At 39.8% G+C, this 25768-nt stretch overlaps 1 protein-coding gene across 2 annotated transcripts in view; it reads right to left on the reverse strand.

Moving 5' to 3' along the window:
- Positions 1-25768, reverse strand: part of MED13L (mediator complex subunit 13L) — a 191737-nt gene that overhangs the window by 42008 nt on the left and 123961 nt on the right. For both annotated transcript variants that reach the window (XM_084297308.1, XM_084297307.1), the window contains 6 exons: positions 11564-11709; positions 10074-10268; positions 9507-9698; positions 5017-5179; positions 4082-4186; positions 851-1579 (listed from right to left, as the gene is read on the reverse strand). In XM_084297308.1, coding sequence (XP_084153434.1) covers positions 851-1579; positions 4082-4186; positions 5017-5179; positions 9507-9698; positions 10074-10268; positions 11564-11709 — 1530 coding nt within the window. The remainder of the gene's footprint in view (positions 1-850; positions 1580-4081; positions 4187-5016; positions 5180-9506; positions 9699-10073; positions 10269-11563; positions 11710-25768) is intronic.

A 25768-nucleotide genomic window follows, 5' to 3' on the forward strand; every position in this document is an offset into this window, starting at 1 on the left:
AAAAAGCTGAAAATTCTGTAACATTAGGTAGTTCACATTCCCTACTGAAGGAGACACTATTAGAAGCTGCAGCATTTCTAAGAGATCATATTTACTAATTTCTTTGTAGACAAGGCAGTCTGACAGTGTTTGCGGTTTCAACACCACAGAGGCTGAAGCAAACAGTAAAGGACCTATCTTGGCTTCACAGTACTGATGCCATTACAAAAAAGCAGGCTCATTCCATAATAAAGAATCAGCTATTACTTCTAGAAAGCGTGGGGTACAGTGCAATTTTAAAACCACACAATTGGAGAAACCGCACTGAAGTGCCTCTCCAGTGCCATAAACAGCGCCTCACTAGCTGAAACCAAACACGTATGTTGCTGTAAAGTTGCAGAACTGAGCACAGATTTTGTTTTTATAAGCTTATTAAATTGCTTCCAATTGCTCAATTATTTTGATATAGGTTACAAAAAAGATTCATCAGTTGTTCCAATGTCCAACAGAAGGCTAGATATGAAAAAACAACGCGTATTACAACAGCACAATTCTACTTGAGTATTCAATGTTGACTCCAGCACACGTTGCCTTTGATGCTACAGTGAAGCCTTCTACCTGTTGCAGAACTTTTATTTGGCAGCAAAGAAATTAGATGAGAAAACTGCTATTAAAAATCTCTTTTCATTGGTTATTTTCCTACCAAATATCCCTGTCACACAAAATTACCAGGGAGAGGTCCCACCTTCTACACCCTCCTCGTCCCTATGCTTTTGGTATCAAAAGTGAATTGCATGCTTACAACCAAAAGCAGAGTTTCATTGTTGTTTAATACAATAAAACCAGCGTTCAGATCAATTTTCACTCTTACCTTTTCAGTGCAGTGCTGTCCGAGTTGACTTCCATCTTGGAATCATACCTCTCACATGGAAGATCCGGTGGCCTGAATTCTGGATCATCGCTTGGGGGGACGCTATAGGTCCTCCACATATCTAGTGACTCATTGTTCTGAATTAACCCACAATATAATGCTGTCTCACTGACCTCTGCCATCAGAGGTAACCTCGGTCCAACAAGAACTGTCCTATCTTCTAAGCTGGGCAACGGCTGGAGCTCCAGCCCACTGCCGTAGAGTGCTGGGTTTACAGGTACGGAAGGAGGGTCCAGGTTCTCTGCTTCCTGACCTCTTGGCTGGGGGCTAAGTGTGGGAGGCAGAGGGGAAGTAGGGGAATGGGGTGAATCCATAGGATTCATATTAATTTGCTTGCTTGGATTTCTAGCAGGTATAGATAGCGGCTTCTCATATTTTCTGGAATTAGGGACTTCTAAAGAGGGATCCATTCCTGCTAATCCCAGTTTCTGCCCTGACGTGTCCTGCTCCATGCACAGCTCTTCAGTCACAGAGGGCCGATGGTGAAATGGCATCATAGGCCTTTTTTGCAGTTTATCTCCTTTTTCCTGTCTTTCTGTTGTTTTGTGCTTTGAAGAGGCAGAAGGTGGCAACGACGAAGATGACGATGTTCCCACACTGAATCCTGGCTGATTTATCGTTGGGGGACGGCTGGAACCAGCAGCACAACGCTGTTTGAAAACCTTGTGCCTGGAAACAGAGACAAAAACAATTCAGTTGGTGGTTTATAAAGTTATGTAATCTAACGGGATAAAAAAAGGATAGCATCAAGAATCTGAATCTATTCCTGATCATTTAACAGATTCTGGAAAAGTCATGTGATCCGCACCAGGCTGTTCAACTCAACTTGGCTGCAGCATCTCTGACCTATAAAACGGAGAATGACAGTCTCCAGAAAGTAGGATTTGAAGCAAAGAGGATTTAATGTTTACAAAAGCTCAGTACTGCTCAGATCAGCAGGTAATGAGAAAAATAAAATAAAAATCAGGTTACTGTTTTCATTACCCTAAAGAAAGATAGCTTTTCAATAAAATGACTGCTGTGGAACTACACCACTGCTCTTGTACTCTGCTGAGCATCTGTTACTAAAGATACAGATCTGAATTGTTTTAGTCCACAGAGGCAATACACAGCAGAGTACTTTCATGTCAGTTTCCTCCAGGTCAGGTTAAATAAGTAAGTATAATTAGTTTAAAAAAAAAAAAAATATATATATATATATATATACACACATACACACACACATATATGAAGGAAACATAAATCACTCCATCCCTATTTTTGTTTATAAACTGCAATATCTATTAAAGAAAAAAAACCTTCGAAACATGTAATATGCTTCTTATTCACAAAGATGAGATAAACTACATTCTTTCAAATAAGGTAGACTAATAGACTGAAGAAAACCCATTCTGCTTTTATGACTTAGTTATGAAAACATCCAGGTTTTATAGTACACAGTGGCTGTCAAATGGTACAAAGCACAACTACTTGTACTACGTCTTTTTCCTGTTTCCTCAGATGGTTATCTATGTTGTGTGGTATTGTCCTGACTTTATTTGTGTTTGTTTTCTTTGTGTTATCAGGAAACGTTACAAGTTCTCTGTGCCATAGGTGGTCCTTAGATGCAATCACCCATAATGCAGACCTAATGCCCTAGTAACTGAAGATTTGCCTTAAGCACGTGCTTACAGCATTTCCTTGAGCTGATTTCTCTATCATTTGCCACATGAATGTGACCCCAGAACTCAGTGACCAAAGAAATTTTTTTTTTAGATACTCTTGTTACTCTATACACAAAGCTGGTCAACAGAAGATTGCATTTGCTGCTATCTGACAACGCTTTATGATTCCATATTTAAGATCACATCTTCATATTTATGCTTGCATTTATACAGTACATGGGCACATATGACTAAACAATTATATTCATATGACTGTAGCTGTCCAGCTTCTGTGGCTATACAGAGAACTGCATGGCACGCATTTATTGCTGTTTGAAATCAGGTTCCTCCTTCACTTCAAACATAATGTTTAAATTTCCCTGTTGCTGTATTTACTACCTTCAGCATGATGTAGTCATCAGCGGAGGTGTTAAGAAACTGTGTGAAATGCAGCTGAACCTACCTATAGATTCAGGCTTCCATTACTGGTTCCCCAAGCTTTCCAGGGAAGTCTGGACTTCAGTTTTCTACCGAAAGCACTCAGTATCTCAACAAAAGATTTATCTGTTCCACATTCTTAAGCATATATACAGCCAATAATAATCAAGAGTAAAGAGCAAGGCTGCAGAAGAGCAATGCTTTCATTTAGAATACATCACAGTCTGTCCAGACTGAACGCTCTGCCCTCTGCATGACGCACAGTTCCATTGCATCCCTTTATCTCTTCTTCTAAATACACAAAGAAGAACCTGCTTCATGAGAAGTCAAACACAAAAAGTACAAGGGCACAATCATGCTTCATTTCATTTTGTACAATGGAAATTTCTAAACAACAACTCTTCAGAGATCCAGAGAATGCTATATTCCTCAATTTCTATGACAGCCAAATCTATTCTTAAAGATCTACAGAGACTGCTGTGGCCGGTAACACATTTAAAGATTTGGTGAGACAATGCATTAATTTTAATATCACTAACTACAGCATTATTCTCAAGCTTGCCCTGCTATTAAAAGAAAAACAGTAACAATAACAACAACAAAACAGCTATGCCTAAACCACCCAAAAAGCAGAGGATCATTTCAGCCACATCACTAGCCACTGTATTGACTGTAATTCCTGAGTAGATCCTTCTTGTAGTAGTAAAACAAACAAAACAAAACAAAACAAAACAAAACAAAAAAACACAAATCAAACAACCAGATACCAAAGGATTTAATCAGCATGGCAGGATCAGCGTTTCTATTTGAAAAGCCTGAAGGATGAGCTCATTACAAATGAGAAATGTGTGAGTGATTCTAGTCCCCACTCTTCAGTCTGGGATCATTTTTCCACTTAAGGTGGAAAGTGCGGCAAGTGGACAATGACAAGAGATGCTTATTAATCACCTGAATGTGATTGATGTGCACAGTTTTGATATTAGTTTCCTCATTTCGGAGCTAAAACATAACTCACTTTGAAAAGCACGCCGCTGTTTGAATCGAACATGCTCTTTCAATATGAGAAATGCTTACTGTCTTCGAAGCTCACCTGGAACAAGAACAACTGACTCTTTGGACTGGATCCACAAAATCCCAAGAAACAGTATTGTTAGGAACTTCCTCTTCCAAATTTGCAGTTGTAATTTGACTCCTCCTGAGGAATAAACAATTTTAGTAATCATCACCTTGTGTAAAACAAAACTTAAAGAATACACATGCATAAATTCACATTAGCCTCAAATAAATTACTTTATTCTACTTCACCTTTGAAATAGAATTGCATATTTAACAGTAATTCCCTCTGGTACACCTAGAAACTCACAGTCTGATTTGTATGGGAGGATGTTACCAGCTCTAAAACAGATAGTTTTGTCTGGAGTTTGAACACAAGAAACAAGGGCCAAGCAATTTAAACTGCATCTGAAAATTCTTCTGACGTATCCAATGAGTAAATTGTACAGAAATACTGAAAAAATAAGGATTTTTAGGGCACATCATGCCATGAATAGACTTTAAAATTCAAGGCATACAATACTAACAGAAATACTTTACCATATCCTTATTGATTGGAATTTTAGTCCAGCATATGTAATGTAATGCTTCACAAATATTACCCATAGGGTTCTAAATATCAAACGTATATTCTTTGTTCTTCACTACTTGTAGTCTAGGAACTAAAACTGGAGCAAGACACTGCAATCGTTAAAACTGAAAATATCTAGCTGAAGGCACCTACTATAGATTTTTAACCTCAAAGCCTATCGCAATTAATATATGCAAGTGCAAACACAATGTTAATAGTGTTAGGAGTTTTCAGCTGAATGCAGTAACAAATTTTCTTTGATAATGCTGTTCTGCATCATTAGCTTTGATTAGTGTCAAAAAAATTCTGTCAGAATAGCATTATCTAAGGCACAATTATTAACATTTCAACTACATATTATGTGTTATTAATAATAAAAAATATCAGGAGTGCTGCCTTACTTGGACTGTGACCTGTTGAGGATGCATTCCTTCCAGACACGGTGAACCATATGATTGTGAAATTTTGGAGTAATCTTGCTTGATTTCTTTGGACTGTGTACACTGACTGTCCCCTCCTGTACAGCTGAATGGCTGATACTGCTCTGAGAACATCCGCTTTCTCCTGGAATATAAATTAAGAATTAATGTTAGAGCATAATTTATGTATACTATTTGAAAGCAAGAACCAGTTGTTTATACTCAAGATAAAACCTCAATGAAGAAATGAATGGAATACTGTGACATTATTTCTTTAAGTTATGCTTGAATTGATATATCAGAATCAAAACTTGCTTCAGTAAAACCTTACAATTTGGATGTGTACATTACAGAAATTGTTCAACAACTGATTAGTATATACTAGCAACGTAGTATGTGAGATTCCCAATAATACTGCATGATTATTGAAGAGATAACTAGTGAAAATATAACTCCAACAGTTAATAACCTGAAATTTCCAATTTACATTCCATACTTCATTTCTTTCTGTCTGTGATGCAGAAACTTTATCAGTTATTGATAAATAAGCAGATGTTTCTTTCTCTACTATGAAATGTTTTTGTTCATATTAATGGAAGTCTACTACAGTCATCCTTAAAAACCCAAACTGGAACAGCAGAGGGAGCTTTAGGCTCATTTGGCCTGGCAGCTGAGTAACGCTGTATTCTGTGCTCTGGATGGAAAACTAAGTAAGGATATGCCGCATTTTAACAAGGTCACATCAGTGTACAGAACACTTTGTCCTTCTGCCTGACTCAAATTAAAAGCCTTAAGAATGAAACGCTGAAAGTATTCACTGCCATACATCACTGCATCTAACAAGGCAGTTCTGCTGATTTCCACTAGGTCACTTTTTAAAATACACCTTTTAAAATTGCACACAAGCTGCCTAACTCCCTATCTTCTCTCATTCTTCACGCTTACAGTTATTTCCTCCAGTCGGAACTTTCCTGCTTCTCTTTTGGCAAAGAATGCTAATAAAAAGGAGGCAGTCAGAAACACGTTCCCAGACATGCTGAGGCCAGAGGCTCTGACAATTTGTTTCACTGGCTTTCAGATGTTTTACTTTGTTTATGAACATGACACGGTAACAAACAGCGCACACACGTACACATTGTGTAAGTTAACAGCAGGAGAGTTAGAAGTGGTGGTTAGGAAAAAATAGTGCAATGGACAGGGGGAGATAGGAGGTAAGGGAGGATAACTAATGGGCTACCAAAGCTTTGAAATTACATTTGAATGCATTACCTATTGCTTTCCAAAATTCTGTAGTATGTTTATACACACAGTGCAGCTAGATGTGCCATAGTACGAAATGGCACTTCACAGCAGGCACAAACGTTTCATTCTCATACTCTGACACTAACTTCTAGCCATGAAAATCACTGACAAGATACGGGAACACACACGGACATCCAAATAACTGTCATATAATGGTGTAAATACAACAGGAGGCAAACAGCCACTCACCAGTGGTCACTTGGTAATCCCACTGCTGCACCCTGGTCCTACACGTGAAAAAATCCTATTCCCTAGTTTCAGTGGCAAATTATTTTGTTCCATACTTTAGACCCAATCATATAAAGTATGCTTGGTAGAGCATACTGAAGAGATACTGAAGTCTATCCCGTTTCATCCCTGATCAAATATTGAATTGAAAAAAGGAAAAAGGAAAAGAAAAAAAGAAAAAGAAAAAAAAAAAAAAAACAAACAACCCCTGCACCTCTCTGCTAATGGTAGCTTCCCACCAGCCAATTTATTCTAACACTTAATTATCCTTACTCAGAGAAAGTTTTTCCCCATGTTTAACCTAGATTTGCTTTGCTCTAGTTTAAATTCATTACTTACTGGTTGCAGAGAAAAGATTAGTCTTTTTCCCTTTTATGTCTCTGAAGATTGTTTCACTGTCTCTCCTTCAAATTTCTCTTCTCTAGACTAAACAACCTCAATTCTTTCCATCTTTCCCTGTGGGCCCTGTTTGCAAAATCTATAACCATTCGTACTGCGCTTTTCTGGACTCCATCCAGTGTGTCCACATCTTTGTTTAATAATGGTGCTCAAAACTGGACATGGAACTACAACCACATTTTTACCAGTCCAGGGCAGAACTGAAGGATTATTCATGTGCCTCAGATTAACCCAGTTTATGTATCCCATTTACCAATTCCAAACAGCATGCCATGTTTTTCCAATCCATTTCTCCAATTTGTCAAGGTCTTTTAAAATCGTAAATGATACAATATAATGGAATCCTTTCGTTATTCACTGGGGAGGCACCAGTTTCATATTGCCCTTCTAAACAACAGCAGAAAACTGACAGAAATTGCGGGTGCCAGATCGAACGGTCTGAACATTTTTTAGATGTTAATAGCTTTTAAGCATTGAACTCGCTTGTGATATTATATAAATTTCTTAGGGATCTGAAAGATTTAAAAATACAATGGCAATTTTGCACATTTTAATCTGCATCAGATACTTTAACAATCTCTAGATTATTTAGAAGTAGATTGTCTTGCTTCAGTTACTAATAAAGTAACTTGCTTTTTCCTTATTTAAACTATCAATTGCCTTGAAAAATACTATTCAAGGTGAGTTTATATCTCAGATTCTACTTGAGTAGAATTATTAGCAGTAGATACTCTGTATTTTTTCTATTGTATTCATTCACAAGCACTGTTCATGGACAAGTACTTCCATGGCAGTGGAGATGATGATGATTTTCCTGGGTTTTGCATCAAGATTGATCCTCTTCATCTGACAGAGGTATCTATTAAGTGCTAAGCCAGCCCAGTATCTCCCTACGCCTCCGTGAGGGTATTGAAAGGATTCCTCAGCCCCATCTGGGAGCTTACTCTCCCAGAAACTTGTAGGAACTTCATGTCTCCTGCTCTGTCATGGCAGACACTAATCAACAAGTTCAAAAAAAGTGTATTTAGTGTTTTGCAACTGCTTCAAATACTTTCAAAAATAAAGTTTAAATCCATTATTCCGCTCATGTACTTCGGGCAGCATGAACAGATGCTCCTTGACAGATGTGTATTGAAGATTCCACTGCAATGAAGGCTGAAATGTTTCTGAGAGGCCTCTGGCAGAAGGCTGTCCAGTGGGGAGTGGTCTCTAACGATTTTGCTAACTGAGACAATCTGAGAACTGAGAACTCTATTCCGAAAAATTTTCATTTGCAAAGCATAAAGCATGCCAGTGCTTGTGAAATCATTATTAAGAAAAGTTACAAGGCAATTGCGAGAATGCTGGGGGAGGAATGTGGATAAATAATACCTGCTGCGGAGAGCAGAGAGGATACAGCCAGTGGTACCCGTTGAAAGGAGATGAGGCAGTGGGCACAAATTGAAATACAGGAAATTGCATTTAAACATGAGAAATAACTTTTTCTTGTGAAAGCAGTCAGCTATTGAAACAGGCTGTCCAGAGAGGCTGTGAAGTGTCTGATATTGGAGATACTCAAAACCTAAGTGGATGATGTCCTGAGCAGCCTGCTCTGCCTGGCCCTGCCTTCTGCAGGCAGATTGGATGAGATGATCTCCAGACATCATTTCCCACCTCAACTATTTTGTGATTCTGTTATTAATTGGTAGGTTCATAAAAAACATGTTCAGAAGACAATCTATACAGAAAAAAATAGCTGTAAACATACCTTGAAAACATTTTTTTTAACAAAAGTCAGTTTATTTTTTTCCCGTATCAGATAGTTCATTTTTTTTTTTTTTACTTCTTCATCTTAGATGTTTGCACACAAGCATACGTTTGACTCCTCTATTCCAAAGTCCTTGTTTGCACACAAATGTATGACTCCTCTGTTCCTTAGTCCTCACTTGAAACTGCAATCCTGAATTTGTTGCAACGTAACTTCCCTAACAACAACTAATGTGAAGATCTCATCTGCATCCCGGATGACAACAGACTGTATATATATTTATTTTCATTTCTGAGGAGCAACAGGATATATTTATTTATTTATAAGAAGCAAAATACTAAGGATCTAGCACCCTACCTACCAAATATTTGGATAGCTTCCAAGATTACAACTACTATGGATCCAATTGCTTGAAAGGGGCATACTCCACCCAGACAAAATGGGTATAACGCACGTATAACGCAGCACTCTGTGTGCCACTTGCAGATGATGCAAGTCCATATCTGACCCCATTTGGGAAGCCCAGCTCTTTGTCACCAGTTCCGGAGACTTGTACTTTTCTTTTGAATGGCCCCTAATTAAAACCCAGCTGTTGTGGGTAGCTAGTATTTGCAAATTTTTATTCCACCAACACAAATAACTAGTTAAATGCTCTATTTCTAGTTCTGTACAAAATGAGCTACATATTCCTGTACGTTCACTACACCCTTGTACAACAATGAATCAACACTCTCCTCCCACTGTGAGCTACGCAAAAATGGAAGAATGACTGCAGCCTGCTGGGCGTATTGCTTACCCATAACAGCCTGCTCTGGAGAAGTGGGTGGAGTGAGTGGCATCCCACAGGTACTAGCAGGATCTTTCATGCTTCCAAGTCCCTGCTGTCCCACATTTATATGGCCTCCAGTATTGGCAGCATTCTGTGACACAGGAATGTCACTCTGGGAGATGAGAACAAAGGCTGAAGGATACACCATCCTTACACCACCTAGAAAGAAATGGAAGAACAAAAGTCTTAAACACACCATATAATATTCAGCAGCCCTAGTCTCTTCTACTTGTTTTCAATGTCAATTAGACAAAACTTATCTGAAATACAAAGAGCTAACGAAATTCACATACTAATAAACATTCAGCCCTCTACAACCAGTACAGGGATGAAACAAGTAGCTTGATAATGTGAATAATAGCATGTGGGATACAGGGAGTAAAGAAGCTTGAGGCAAGATAACTAGTCAGATGTTCCAGTGTCAAGAGAGCTACAAGAGAAGATAGGAAAATTATAATAGCTGTTTCTGATTAATTAGATTTTTTTTAAGCATGTGGAAGAAGAAAATCCTTCAGGCAGAATACTGAAACTTACCAACAATGACTTCAACTGCCACAGGGAAATCGTTGTCATATCCCAGCTCTTCTTCCTCTTTCATCCCTTCTTTTTTCTTCAGCACCATAGGGTAAAAATACTGCCATTCCTCCATCAGCTTACGCGTTGCTGGGTCTGACATCTTATATGACTGGCCCGTGAGTGTACCATTCAAACCATAAGGACTCACCAAAACTGCAAAATAAGAAACAATAAATAGTGCCTACAGTACGTGTATTCCAATAATATCAGGCATTCTGTGCCCAGCTTGACTCAATATTCCATTTGTGTGCTGATTTAAGGAGCTGTCTTCAGGGAAAAGCCACTGCAAAATCAGGTAAGGGCATGGATTTAAAGCTTCATGTCACTGCATTAGCAAACTTACTGAGCCAAAAAACTTTTTTTTTTTTTTTTTCAGTTTAGACTAATGATATCAACACTGAAGTTATCACGTGTACTGGAATGATACTCACCATGGCAAAGGTATGGCCATATACGGAAATAATGGGAGACAGATACTCAACAACAGTTTTGTGGTTTTTTTTTTTTGTTTTTTTTTTTTTTTTTTACCAGAACACATGATGCTAGGGCCTTCTCAGCATTAAAAAGGATAGAAACAGTACCTGAAGAATACTATAGCCATGACAAACAGGGAAAACTAGTTGCTCTATGACAGATACTTCTATTCAGACTCAGTTTTGCTTTTAGTCATATTTGATTTGAGAGACTAATCAACTTAGCTCACTGAAATAAAATCTTAAATGATTTAAGTGTCTACACTTCTGCCAAAACTTCACATTTTGTAATGAAACATTTTTCAACAAAATTTCTATAAGCACTCATTTTCTAATCTCTCGGTGTTTCTTTAATGTTTAACTTTATAAAGATCTCTTGCTTTGATTACTTTGAAATTACAATTTCAGCCTGTAATAACAGTATAACTCAATGACTGAATTATTCCAAACTTGGGGGGTAGAGATTTGCACTGCAATTGCATCATGATTTTAAGAAGCTGTAACTTAGTTCTGTAAAACCCTAATTTCTTACACTGGCAAATATATAATCAGACTTTTCATTCTTTCTGATGTACCTTCAACCCTCAGTATTAGTATCCCTGCAGTATTAAAGTCATGGGTTTGAACCCAATGACCTAGACACCATGCAAGAAAATGGAATCAATGCACTCATGTTTTAAAATAATAAGTCCTTTAACAAAAAATATACACTTCTTTTTATTTACTATATATGCATACTTTCAGAACCCATATTAATGAACAGAAAGCTCTGGAAAATTTGCAGACAATTTATGGCTAGCTATAGTTTTGAGGTCCTAACAACATTTTGCCTCATGTCCACAATTTCCTGAAAAGAAATTTAAGTTATTTGAAGAATTCCTTAATCTTATTTTAATTCACCTCTGAAGATAACATCACCAGGAGCCACACAGCAGTGAGGATAAGCACATGACGTTCCCAAACTACCTCCCTTACCTTGGAATGGCGATGGTGAGGACTGGGCCATATGGATATGCTCCTCGTTGATCAGGTAGATTGGCTGGTGTTGAGCAATCTCCACACTGGTGCACACATTGCTTTCCCCATGAAGAAAGAATGTGAAGGCACATGACAAATGTTCACTGGAGATGTGGGGAGACAAAAAAGAAACAAATGTAATTAGCATGTTAATGAACTCACAGGAGTGATTTCATAGCCTCAGAGGCCAAACTGGCTCAAAATACGCTCTTAGGGTTTGTCACTTGTGGCTACTGAGTGCAGTGTCAAGGACTGACTGATGATCTTGTACAACAGAACGACCTCTCCCTGGACAGCTATTTAACAGTGCTGGCACCTCTCTCAAAGATGCGTTTTCCAGCCTGTTTCCGTTAATAAGATCATTACAAACAAAGAGGCCCTTAACCAGGATTTAAGAGGTAAAAATAAGGGTCTTCAGAAAGAAAAGGCAGTTCTTCAAAATTAACTCTGAAACTGATTCTAGCTGAACAAGAGTAGGGAAGGAACAGGAAGATGATTGTACAACACCTCATGAGAACCTCCATTAGAGGAAATAAAAGCATTTGTTACAAGAAGCTGGCAATGGTCTAAGATGAACAACAGATCAGCTACTGATGATCAAATTTGATTTAAAGTGAATGCTATTTAAACCTTTCCTACTTAATTCCACCCATTAAGTAACTTCCATCATTGCCAACTATTTACCTAAATATCCCTTGCAACAAAGTCACAAGAAAAAAAAAAAACGCACAACCGTGTTTCATGCTTTTTTATCATTGTGATCAGCGAAAAATGTACAAAGCTGCAGTGGTAATGATGCGGTGACTTTTTGGTCCGATACAATAGCTGCACGTAGTTTTACAGCTGCTGGCTTTGGCACAGGACCAGCCATCATTTTCAAGCCACCTCTTAACTACCTTGACCAAAATGGATTAACGCAGGCAACTGCATTTAATACGACCAACTGCTCAACTACTGCTTCTTTCTAAACAAAGCACTGATGGGCTGCAACAGGACACCGTTTGCATCTCACTAAATCCCGGTATAACTCCACACATCGTGTAGAACAAGTTTTCATCCCACAGCACAAGTTAGCCATCTGTAAGCCTCAGACATTTCCAGAGGAAAACAGAAAATGGTCAGCTGAGAAAATCTGGAGGGAAAACGTCCCTTAATGAAAGAGAGCAGCGAGACTTCCTTGGTGCTACCATTCTGTACCCAGAGGCACTTTGTGGCATTTATTTAATACTATGAAATAAAAGGGTTTTGTAGATTTCCATTTTCACAAAGAAAAGAAATTTCAAGTTACAGGGAACAAAGGGGCCCAGGTATTCCTACCCGCCCATCTTTCTTGCCCCACGTTAAAGGGAAAAGCAACTAACAGGAATGGACTGTGTGCATCCAAGAAACACAAAAATAAAAGACCAACTATACCATCGAAACCCATTACTTCCCTGACATAGGACAATAGCCTTGAATGTAAAGAAGATCCTACTAAATACAAAAGGCTGCGAAATCTGGTGTAAGATCAAGCGGGAGGATAATCTCTGCAATGAGTTCTGCGTGCAGCAGGTCAGCCTCTCTAAAGGAGAGAGCAAAGCTATTTGTAAAGGAGTCATTTTCAACTCCTGTCTTTAGGATATTACACAGAAATCCTCCTGATTCTGCAAGCGTCCTACAGTGTTTGCCTATGAAAGTCTTGCTTGTCTTCTATTGAACTGCAGGAAAAATAGCCTTCTGGGACCACACAGGGACCCTTTCAAGCCTCTTGCAAAGAGGTCTGGCACGAACAAATCACGTGCCATCTTATGCAACAGTCACAACCGACCATAAACACTGTCAGAATCAGAAATAGACAAAACCAGAGTTTGAGAGACAAAAGATTCGTTTGTTTTTCCAGGGAAGGGAATACGTCTCACTATTTTTTTCAGAGAATCAGCTAACACTGAAATTAATGATTAAGTTCAGAAAATGAAATAGCTTCAGATTAAAAAAAAAAAAAAAAACAAAAAAAAAACATACAACTAATTACAGACCAAAAAAAATATCCAAATACAGTACTAGGTCCAGTTTTGTTTCCTGAAACCATGGCACATCACAGAAGAACCACGCTAGCGTGGCCAGCAGCACACACTCGAGCAGTGAAGGACAGAGCACGGCCAGCACGAGGCACGCACAGAGCACACACGGTGAGCACAGAACCCGCCAGGCACAGCTGCACCCCACTGCCCTTCCTGCTCCTCTTCCTCAGCCTTCCTCCCTCCTCCTGGGGTGGCCCCCAGCACCCACAGGAACGCTATGCTCCCTCCGGTGCCAGCATTGGTGCCACAAGATCAGCTTTCAAGACAAAAATTGTAAAGATCAAGGCCTGGAGACTTCCTGCACTCCCAACAAGCTTCTGGCAGATGCTGAGTAGAATATTTACTTGAGTAACAAATAGGAATTTTATTTCAAGAAAATAGTGTCAGCGCCCGGTGATGTATTCCACTAAGGCACGTCCACCCCAGCCTGCTGACATTCCTGACTTTAGTACATTTCACACAATTCCTTAAATACCAAGCTGCAGAAATCACCCTGGCTGCAGACAGGACACATGGCCGGATGAAATTCATGCAGCAAATTTACCAACAGCCTGATTTCGCAGGCAGACCGAGCTCTCAGACTCTGCTTTTCGGAACCACCTCGGCATACACCAAGACCTAGGTACTTCAGCCCAAGTCTCTAAAACCCACACGTTGTTCCAGTCCTCACTAGAACCCTCCAACCGCATTTTCTCCACACCCTGTGCTGCTGACCAACCTGCTGCTCTCCTAGGGCTAAGGAAGGTGCCATACAACAGCTCCACACAGGGTACATCATGCTGGAGATCTGAAGATGCTCGGCACCATGTTCAGACTGATTTTCTTTTTGAAATTTAAATGCATTCAGAAACAGAAGCTGTCAGGCTTTGGAATCCCACTCCACAATCTCTACAGATTCATAAACCTACCTGTTTCTGTGCCTTCTCTTATCTCTCTGCCATTTGAAGTTATCACAAAGCACCAAGAGGCCTGTGAAATGGCTTCCAGGCCATCTCCCCTGTTCTCTGAAGTCTGCTGCGCCACCTTGAGCTGCCAGTTCATAGCGGCTCAGAACCAGCACAGTAACAGAAGCACTACCACGTTTCAACAGCTGCGTTACACGCTCTCTCTGCACAGATTAAAGGATTGCGCAGGGAACGAGACCAGCTTTACGATCACGCTTTTGAGCTTGTATTGCTATGCAAATGAAACGAAGAAGGGCAAAAACGTCCTCAGGTGGAAGGGTGACAGCGGGATGGCCGTCCTGAGCAAACTGCCAGGCAGCGCAGCATGCCTCACGGACCCTGGGAGCTCCCCATCAGGAATCAGGAGGCCCAAGCATCTGATGGATTTGAAAATGTTGGGAGCATTCAAAATTATTTAAGCCTTGGGTGTAGTACGAAGTGGAAATGCTTAGTGATACTTTTATGACCTTACACTTCATATATTCGTGATAAAGACTTCAGCTGGATTTACTCAGCCTGCTACCGTTTAGGGTTTAAGGTTTTTAATTCCTTCCTTTCCTTTTTTTTCTTTTGTCCAGGCATACGAACAGTGCCACCAGAGCCAGTGGTAGTTGCAGTGACTTCCCATCACAAAACTTCAATACAGATTTTCGTAAGACCTATTCTTTTACCCTCTTTTATAAAAATTGAAAGCATCTTAAAGGAATGCAAATCTATACAGTACCTCTGCTATGCCACGCAGGACTCATCATCCCCTTTTCACAGGTGTTTTTTCCAAAAACCTCTCTTTCCCTGAGAGGTGACTGACAGCTGCCGCAGCTGTGATGTCACATTCCCAAACAGAGTATTTTGTGTTATTTCCAGCCGTAGCTGCATTCAGGCCAAGCTCTAAGAATGCTGAGCACTGTGGTCTTGAGCCAGCAAATTCTTGAGCATATACTTTAAGGACTATTTCCAATCTATTTGCTGAAAGAGACTTATTTACTAAAATTAAAGTCATTACTTAAGTAAAAGGCTTCTATTAATAGAAATATAAAGAAAAAAATCACACCGCAATTCCACAGTGACAAATATTGCATGTCATTTCACTTAATTGAACTTTGAATCTGTTCTTTGTGTAGGAAACTAATCCTACTATGCTTTAAGAGCAAGGAAATTGATGAGGAAAACCCCAAAAAGACATAGCAATGTTATCTTTTTTTTTTTTTTTTATTGTAACGCAAGCAAACATCTGTGTCCTCCTCCTAAGTGCTACAGGTACTTTTGTTTTCTCCTCTATTAGCCATACAAAGCAAACAAGATTTATCACAGAAAATCCTTTCAATAAAGACTGTTTTCATTTATCAGACCTTCAGTTTGGCACCTCATCACCTGCAACTGGCAATAACTGTCTTTCAGATACTTCCTCTGGGATCTCCATTCCCTTAAATAACTTCTGAGATACCTAAAAGGTACCTAAATCTCTTTTTAATGCAACATTTAGGACTTCCCATAATCTTTCTGAACACCATTCCCTCCATTACTATAAATGACTTAAAGGAAATACATGAGTTTAAATTTATGTATATATAAAAATCAGATGAGAACTATGAAAACATGATGAGGTTTATACTACACAACATTGGCAGAGAAAGGAGAACATCTGATGGATTTATTATCTTACTTTTCCCATATGTAGTAGGTTTATATAAATACCTGACGGAAAATGAGCTAGTCTGCATTCAAATTTTAAAGGGCTTATTTCCCTACAACTTATCTCAGTGAAAAAAAATGCTGAAGAATTGCATTTCGTAACTGAGCTCTGAATGCATGTACAAAATGAGAACATGCACACGTGGATTATATGAAGCACTTTGACAAATGTTATTCTCTCTTACTCTAAATTAAGACTGTATGTATTACGTGTTCTAAAACCCTCTCATCACCGGTACAGTTGTTGAAATGGTTGTTTATCATCATAAATGTAACCCCAGTCTTGGGTACACTTTTGCTCTTTTGGAGCACACCTCAGAACTTCCCTTCCTAACACAGGCACCAGAACGTTGAGCTCAAGCTGCCAGGCTGCTGGCTGTCATGTTTCTCTCCTTTAGTTTGTAAGCTATTGTCAGTAAAGCCACTGACTGCTTTAATAATTTTTTGGTTGTTGTTTAATGAAGAATAATCTCTATTGCTGTTCTAGTTCCCCTCAAAATTAGGGTTGGGATCTGAAAGTCCCCAAATCACAGTTACCCCAAAATAGCTTTATTAACAAGCTTGATCTAAGAAGAGGCAGCAGTAAGCCATGAGCATTAGCCTCATTTGTATGATGGTGTGTTTTCCTAATCACTTGGTTGATGTGGTATACGAAAAAGAGCACGTGAAAAGGCTCGGCACCAACTGGGAACATAAGAGTAAGAACATAATGACAGTTTCCTCCGCGTTTGTCTCAAGCAGCAGGACAGCTACGAGCGGGTCACAGCGATGGTCCAGGCAGGAGACGGCAGCACCTGGACACCTACAGCCCCCAGCATGCACAAACACATGTCAGGACATCAATAGCACAGTTTGAAAATTACCTCTTTTTAAATAATCTGGATATAAATATCACCAGTGAGGTCTGAATTTGACAAAGCTCCTCCAACTACAGATTGAATGTATTGGGAATGGAGAAGAGAGGCTTTTTGCTTTGGTTTTTAATCACACCTTTCCCAGCTCCTATGCTCATCCTTAAACGAGCAGTGGTGCGCTCCCAGAGCACCTGCATCTGCAGGACACTTCTCTATGACATACAATGGTGCAATTTAGGAACTGGAGCTGCAGGGACCTGCCAAGCAGCTGTGTTGAAAGAGGAAGCTTCTCCGCACATACTGCGAGTGCAGAAGAGGACTTGGAACTGAGACTTCATCAATAGCAGCTAATTAAAAAAAAAAAAAAAAAAAAAGGCTGGGACCCATTTTCTGGCCCTTACAAGAAACAGCACAGCCAGAGGATCATATGGTTAAACCCTCCTCATCTCTCCCCCAAAGGGAGGCATTATCCACACTGATTTACTGGAACCAGCCCTTGGCCCTTGCTAGCCCCAGAACCTCTCCCGGGCTTTGCCTTGGTCGAGTGCTGGCTGCCACTGCCCGGAGCCAAGCAGGGAGCATGCAGCAATTAGGCAGGCGGGATGATTGCAGGCCCCTTCTCGAGACCAGGACCTGTCTGGTCTAATAACTGGTGTACATACAGCCTGAGAAGCAAAACATTTCCGTGCTATTTCTCATGCTCACAAGTAACCCGTAGCATCCCCTGCCTCGCAGATGGACTGCGAGCATTGGCCAGGCTGAAAGAAGACAAAGTGCATTATTCAGAGGTGCGGCTCCAGTAGCCTGCAATATACAAACATTTAAGAAACATAGTGTAATTAGTAACCACTTCTGCAGAAACCACAACAAAACCAGAATGGAAAATAGTGCTAGACATGGACAAACACGTGAGTTCTGTGGATACAACAGCCTCGCTGCAGGTGGTCGGCAGCCCACCAGAGCCGGTGGTTCCCTGTGCTGTGGCCTCAGACGCAGCCTCTCAGCAGATAGGTGAAACAACCTAGAGCCAGCTCCTTGCTCTCCTGTGCAAGGAAAACTGACTCTGGGAGAAACCCCAGTATGTCGTCTCACATGTTGTGCTGGAATTTGTTTTAAATGTATGAGATGCGCACCCAGAAACTCAGAATAAATATAATTACTTGTAGTGTTTTTCCAGTGTGCTAGCAGTTTCACAATGCAGCAAGCATTTAGATAGCATTATCTAAACACTTTTTGTGTTAGACTTATTATCTCAACACTTCCTCAGTCATCACCGACAAAACCTCTTGCCAAGCCTATCACGCCTCACCACAGAATTGCTCTCCCTGATCCCCCCTCACAGCCTTCGGTCCTTTCCCTCCACAGAAATGTACGTGGGGTGACACGGGTGTTTATACTTCAAATGGGTACATCAATCTGCAGCACGGCAAGGCTCACGGCGGTACGAACACCTCCATGAAGTCAAGGGGAAACTGCTGCACACTGCATTAGTGAGTGCTTGGACGAGTAATTCTATCAGAGGCTCTGCGTACGAGGCGCACTGCGGGTCTGTGCTGGAGGAAAGGACACGTACAACATATGTAACCTTAACAGGAACACAGACAAACTGCTCTGTGCTTTCTGCACTGGCTGTTTATGATCTCTTCGATTAAGATAGTCCCATGTTTGTTTTCTTTTCTTTCCCCGTGTCCTTAATAAAGATGGATGGGGCTGTACATGGAGCAGCGGCGCAGCGCTCGGCACTGTAAGAATAATGCACTGCGACAGCACTCCAGCTTCGTGGAGTTTTCCCCTGTGCAGACGGAAGACCACCAAGCTTTTGCCACACGAACTGTGGAGGGAAGAAGATGTTCTGCAGCACTAGCCCCCCCCCGAGTTTTCCCTTAAACCTCTACAGAAATAGGCAAGCTTTTACAATATAGCTATAGGTAGCTGCACACGTGTATCATGCAGTTTGTCAAAAATGTGCTGTTTTGATCAAAAATCTCATTATTACTATTTTGAAGATGAACTGCAGTAATTCCTCGACTGCTGATAGTTACTGAACAAGTAAATAACCCAGGCTAACACAGCACTACTGAATAATTAGACATTAGGCTGCCTGCCCACTGTTAAGTTTTTCCTTTTGCTACACACAGGGACAAATCCTGCTTTCCATCTCGGTCAATGCCACTTGGAGCAAGAAGGAATACTGAAAGCCCCTGGATCAAGGATGAGGCTTATCCTCACACCCCCAAGTGGAAATACAGGACAATGACAGATGGCAAGAAAAACCTGGTCAATATACCTGCTAATATAAAAACAAACCAGTTAAAAATCAGAGTAAGGCAGCGCTGTTTGTTCAGTTGGCACTTCAGGCCCAGTGGCACAGCTCATTCAGACCAAGCGATGCGACGTCCTGCTCTTCAGCAGCGTGCCACCTGCACATCAAACAGCAGGAAACCAAACGCTGTGGCCAAGCACAAGGAGACTGCGTGCATCTGCCTACAAACAGTTAACATTTAGGAAGCTTTAGGGTGCTGCAGGTTACAAAACACACAGTCTGCAGATAAGAAGGTGAGATAAAAAGATAGTTTCACTCTATCAGAGTGAAATAAACTTAAAAGAGATTCAGCATACTTAAAAAACAAAACAAAAAAAATACTGATTCTTTAATTAAATCCAACTTTTATTAATTCTATTCAATGCCAAATGAAAACGATAAAATAGAGGTCTTTTGTATGCTACGAAGTAAAACTTCTGCAGTGAAATCCCAAATAATGTTCTCTTAGCAGCAGGTAGGTGACAGAGGCAGCACTCCAACCTTGGACTCCCCAAATACCACAATGTACAGCTTGAGGCACCAATGATTACTGAATGCATTTTCTTTTTATTTGTGTTGCAGTTGAAAGTAGTGTTGACTTAGAACTACGGCTGTTTTCAATTATTTCAATTTGCATTATCAAAAAAATGATTCTGCGAGTTTATCACACACATCATGAATATCAAATCACTGTGATAAGATACTGGATCCTGCCTATTTAGGAAATAAAAATTGTTGCAACCATCCTTCTATTGCAAGAAATGATATATAGTCTTTACAATAAAATCCAAAAACATACCAAAAAAACAAACAAAGGATATTAAAGGGATATGCAAGTTAATGTTCAAATAAGCACACATTTTCACTGAAAATTCTAAGCTTCTGTAGGGGAAAAAAAAATTAAAAAATAAGGAATTTGCTCTTAACAGTATCAGTCCTCCCAGTTATTTTGAAAACAAAAGCCCAGTTGGCAATAATGAATCATAGTTAACTAGAAAATTGTCAGAATGGCTGCAAGCTTTCTTGCCCTAGGATACTCAAGAGAACAACATCAGGAAAAGTTGTGCATACAGTTTCTAAGATCGCTACTATTCCCGTCCTTCTGACCTGCCTTATCTTCACCCTACCTTCCCTGTTTGACTCTTTCTGTTCGGACAGTTTGAAACAGACTCCATGGGAAAATTCATTTCCATGGAAGATCTCTCTTTAAAACAGGAATGCAGCCAGCTCAGCACATATAACCGCAGTGACACGTAATACTCACGGTAGCTGAGTAAGTTACATGTTAGGTAACATGTGGTATCCCAAAAAAGCACTCTTCTTGTGCTATTTCTCTTAGCTTTTTATTAAATACTACGCAGGCATAAGATCACCTCCGAATTGTCATGAACGGTTCTGCTCTGGAGACTGGGACTGAAAAAAATCCTTCTGAATGTTAATAACCTAAAATCAAGAACAAGCCTGACTAATGCTGATGGAGGCTGGCCAACCTTTTTTTTTTTTTTTTTTTTTTTAAGCCTAAGGCATAAACTGACCTTTTCTCAACAGCTCAGTACTGCGAAGTTTAAACTCTGTATCTCCCTCAAATTACGCTTCCCTCAGTAATTTTATCACAGATAGTACAGCTCTCAATTACTTTGTCTGATGAAGTGAGCTGCAATCAAACTGCTGACCAGCGCATCCGTAGGGCGATCCACCGGCGGGTCACAGACCCCCGGGGCAGCTGAAGGAGCCAAGGAGGCTTCCCACTGTCCCCCAGAAAGATGCTTTCAGCAGTCGCACCGTGGATTAAACTGACCTTCCTTCCCTTGCCAGTGGCGTCACGCTGCTCTGCCACTGGCAGCCGTGAGTTATCACCGCACCAAGGCAAGGTAGTGATCTAATCACGTTCAGCTTGTAAAGGAAAAGAATACTTACACACAGGTACATCGGAGTATCAAGCCACATTTACACTAGGAGCTTAGTTTTCATAAGAGTAAGCGCATTAAGTAGCATTACTACTACTCTAGAAGCAAAGCCATAAGTTATTATCAGTCCTTTGGTATTAGGTGGCAATTCAAAAGCATGTTAGACAGTTTTATTGTTTTTTTAAATGCACCCTTGTGGCACAGATTCACTCAAAGGCACAGCTATGTCTGCAAATCCATCTCTGCTCTGCGTTCCAAAAGATTAAAAATACACATTTTTGAAAAGATTTTTTATATGGAATAATACAAAATATCTTCCAAAGGAAAAAGTAAATAAAACCCAAACACACTTAAATTATATTTGGACAGTTATGTCAAAATTTGCTATGAAGGCTACGGATTTCAGGTGCACAACTCTCTATTCTGCCCTAAAAAGGCTTTGATCTCAAGAGCAGTTTGTTAACAACCATCACTCACAACAGCTCTGCAACTTGAGTGAATACTAACTATGACATATATAAACACTACTGTATGCATTTGGGGGAGCTACCATATCATTATGTGTGTAAAATCTGAAATACCACAACGTTTTTTTAATATATGTGGCCATCTTTGTACAACATAGCTCTCTATTTCAGTAACCAAGAAAACATTGTCTTTGTGTGGGAACAGCTAGTTGAACAATCTGCCCCAGTACTGTTCTAACAAGGCTACAGAGCCTTGATCCTACAGCTACCATAGCAGAAAGCATAAAATATATGGGGAAACAGTACGTGAACATACGATGATTCTCAGATGGCAAATAGCACAAGGAATGAAAGTGAAGCAGACACGAGACATTGCTACTTCAGCACTCCTCCTTGCAACGTCTTGAAATAGATGGATGGCTCGTGTCCAGCCTTCAATTTATTGTTTTCCAAATCTTCAAAGATTATAAGATTGCTAGAGATAAATCCCAAAACTGGGGCTCAAAAATAATGAAACCTGAGGTCTTGTGGGGAAAAAAAAAAAAAAAAGACAAATGTACCTAAAAATAATGGAAGCTAATTTTCTAAAAAGCATGCAGTCTTCTTCGTCGTTGCTTTTTGACTAATTTAAGAAGAGCTGGCACAGTAATATCAATCCATAGTATTTTACAAGTTAATAGACACTACAATTAATTTGCTGGATCTCAATTGAAATTACTTTTTCAATCACTCACAAATATGCTCTCCAGACACGCACACAGGCTCTGTCACCACAATGAAGATACCAGACCACAAATATGTAGCACACTTGACGTTTAAGTTATAAAAATAAAAACACAGCATCTCAAATACCACTCCCCTGTTCAGCAAGGCTTCTGAACAGACGCTTATTTTTGCTGTCTGCTAATGTAGGTTAATGCACCACTCTTCTCTTCACCCCCACGAAAGCTGAATGCTATTATCCAAAGTAGCATTATATTAGATTAAGGGCATTCAGAAAGAATATTCTTGAGCAAATAGGGCAACTGGAAGGGAAGGAAGGGACATAAGCCCGTACTTTGTTGTCATTAAGTTCAGTGAAGATGAAATTACATTTATCTGTCTCGTTCACATGTGTATCAACAATGCTACTTAGTTTCTTCGACATAGAAAAATTAGGAAGAAACCTAAAAACTACCAATGCAGTTTTGATTTATACCTTCAAACAGCTGCTTACAACAGGCACCTCAAGGAAAAAATATAAGTAAATGCATTATATCATAAGGTTATTTGAATCTTTAACATGGAACTGAACAAAAAAACACAAACCCCCATCAGGCATTAAATATATATATCTATTTTTCAGTATTAGCCATATTTTAGTTTACCTAGCAGGTAAATTCCAGCTCTGTGAGCTCCCTGCTGCAGAGGCAGCCAGGCTCCCCCCGAGCATGCAGCGAGCTACCTTGTGACCATCCCAGATCAATTTCAAAATGACAATGGCAAACGTGAGAAGACGTGACTCCCCTCTGTGTTCCTTTCTCTCCCAGAACAAATCTTCTGATACCTTCATATGGTTATAAAGCTAGGACACCAAGCCTGCATTTGAATTACAGAACATGAAGTGATATGAAACTTGACAGAGAGCTTTAATATTCCTAGGACTTGCAGCCAAACTCTCACATTTAGCCAGAGGACAGCACTCCCATAAAATGAATGCCTTTTTTTTGTCCCCTAAAAGCGAAAAAAAAAAACAACTACACGTCGACTGCATTAAAAACAACAAGAAAATCCCCGAAGTACTTAAATCTCCCTGCATTTCTTAGTGCTGCACACCTCAGTCAAGAACCAAGGAGCTGAGCACTTTTTTGGCTAAGGGTATGATGTCCTTCACCCTCCTGTTGAAGAGCATAAAGCTTAATGAGCTACACATGATGGGCCTGAGTTTTTGGAGAGACCTGGACCCGACTCATTTTATGGCACGGTTTCAGAGAAAATTTGTCATCCTTTGCTGTATCATCTGTAAAAGAGACTGCAGAAGATGTAAATACCTACTAATATACATTGAACATAATGCTGTAAGCCTGCTGCCAGCTGTGCTTTGAGAAGATGGCTGTGGAAAATTATTTCACAGGCACCCATTATGCAGTATGATCGCAATTCCTGGAATAAATTTTATGATCCAAAACCATATTAAACAACATGTAGAAAATACTAAAACCTTGAAAAATGCATTAATTTATTCATTGCCATGCATTTGTGATCTTTCCACTTTCAGAGTACATTTTAATTGACTAGTTTAGAGACCAATTAATCCCTTTGCATTTAAGTCAATCACTGAATCCTCTCCAAATAATTTAGCGTCTACATGCTGGGTCCCATTTGATGTCCCTGAAGAGTGAATGCGGTTGTAACGGGTGGCACACAACTCATGTCTAGCAATAGAGAAGGAACTGTATTAAAAACTATAAAACAAAGCTTTGCAGTTCAGTCAATCGTATTCCCTGTTTCCTACCTCTGCACTTCCTATTCACCTCCTGAAAGTTTTCTTCTTTTCCATGACAACTTCATTTGTACTAGTTTTTTTTCTCTATGGCACCTGGTCTTCTCTTCTAGCTCTTTTATATTTAAACTAACACTAAATTGGACTTAATTAAGGTAACACATTATTTACCTCTCTTTTTTTTTGACTTAATTTCAATTTCTTTAATAACCACCTTCCTTCTAGGTTTACTCTTCCATGATCAGGATTTATTTTCTTATTGCCAATCTCCCATACCTAGTTTAATGAAATTAGCCCCACTGTGTCACTTCATATCGCTTCACAGAGACCACAACATCTTTAGGAGATACTTGAAAATAATTTGGTATTAAAGAGAGGGAAGAATAGAGGGGGGAAAAAGACTTTTTCCTATTAAAACCACTTGAAATCTCACTGATATTACAACTGGATAGGACATTTGCTTTCCCTTAAAATAACACACTGAATGGTAATAGAATGAACATGGAATTTCTCTGCTACACCAGTAAAGTACCTTTGAAAATGAGTCACCTTTTCTATAAGCTACCCAACCAAGCACGAAATCTGAAAAGAAAAATTATTTTCAATAATCCGTAGTTAAAAACACCCCCTGAAACTACACGAGGCTCAAATGAATAGAGCTTAAACAGATGAAAGGAAGATATCATCTCGGTACATCTGTCCAAGATGTACTATAATATTTTTAACATTTACATAGACATATGATAAACAGATCATCTGAAAAACAAAGAACATATGTTCTGAGAACACAATTGAAGAAAATAACGTGAGAAGGAAAAAAATACTCTTCTATCATTTTAAATGTAAGATTTCTTATTTTCAGTTCTACCAAGCAACCTTATAACACAAATTACTTCCTCCTCAGTTTTTCCCTTGTATTAAACAACCAGTCTCTGGCTGAAACTTCTGCTGAAAAGAAAAAAAACACCACACACAAAAACACTTCTGTGGCAAGAACTGTTTTCTATAAATGCCAAGCATACCAGTCATGTGCCTTACAAGAAAGGAACTACAAATCGTGCTGCAGAGCGTGCTGAAGCAAGCAGAAGGCTCTGGTGAGCAGCACCCATCCAGTTGTGACTCCGTGAAGCCTGATGACCCCCAGAGAAAGGGAAGCCAGCATCATTTGTTCATCTGTGATCTTTAGCTGTGGTAATGCCACAGCGAGCTGAGTGCAGAGATTTACAGATCTCTCTGCTCTGAAACACATGAGAACTGGGTGTAAGCCCTAAGTAGGCTTTCTCTCTTTCAAACCCAGTGCCTGAGCCTCTACTGCCATCTATACTGCTGACTCAGGACCGCTGCCAGTCCAAACAACTCCGTAGGAAGGAATGTGCTGCAAGCACTCATTTTGTACCGAGTTCTCACCCACGTAGCTAAATGAGACAGTTCAAACTGAGGCTGGTTCTGTGCTAC

This window comes from Netta rufina, assembly GCF_964035555.1.
Source record: "Netta rufina genome assembly, chromosome: 17".
Classification (NCBI taxonomy): domain Eukaryota; kingdom Metazoa; phylum Chordata; class Aves; order Anseriformes; family Anatidae; genus Netta; species Netta rufina.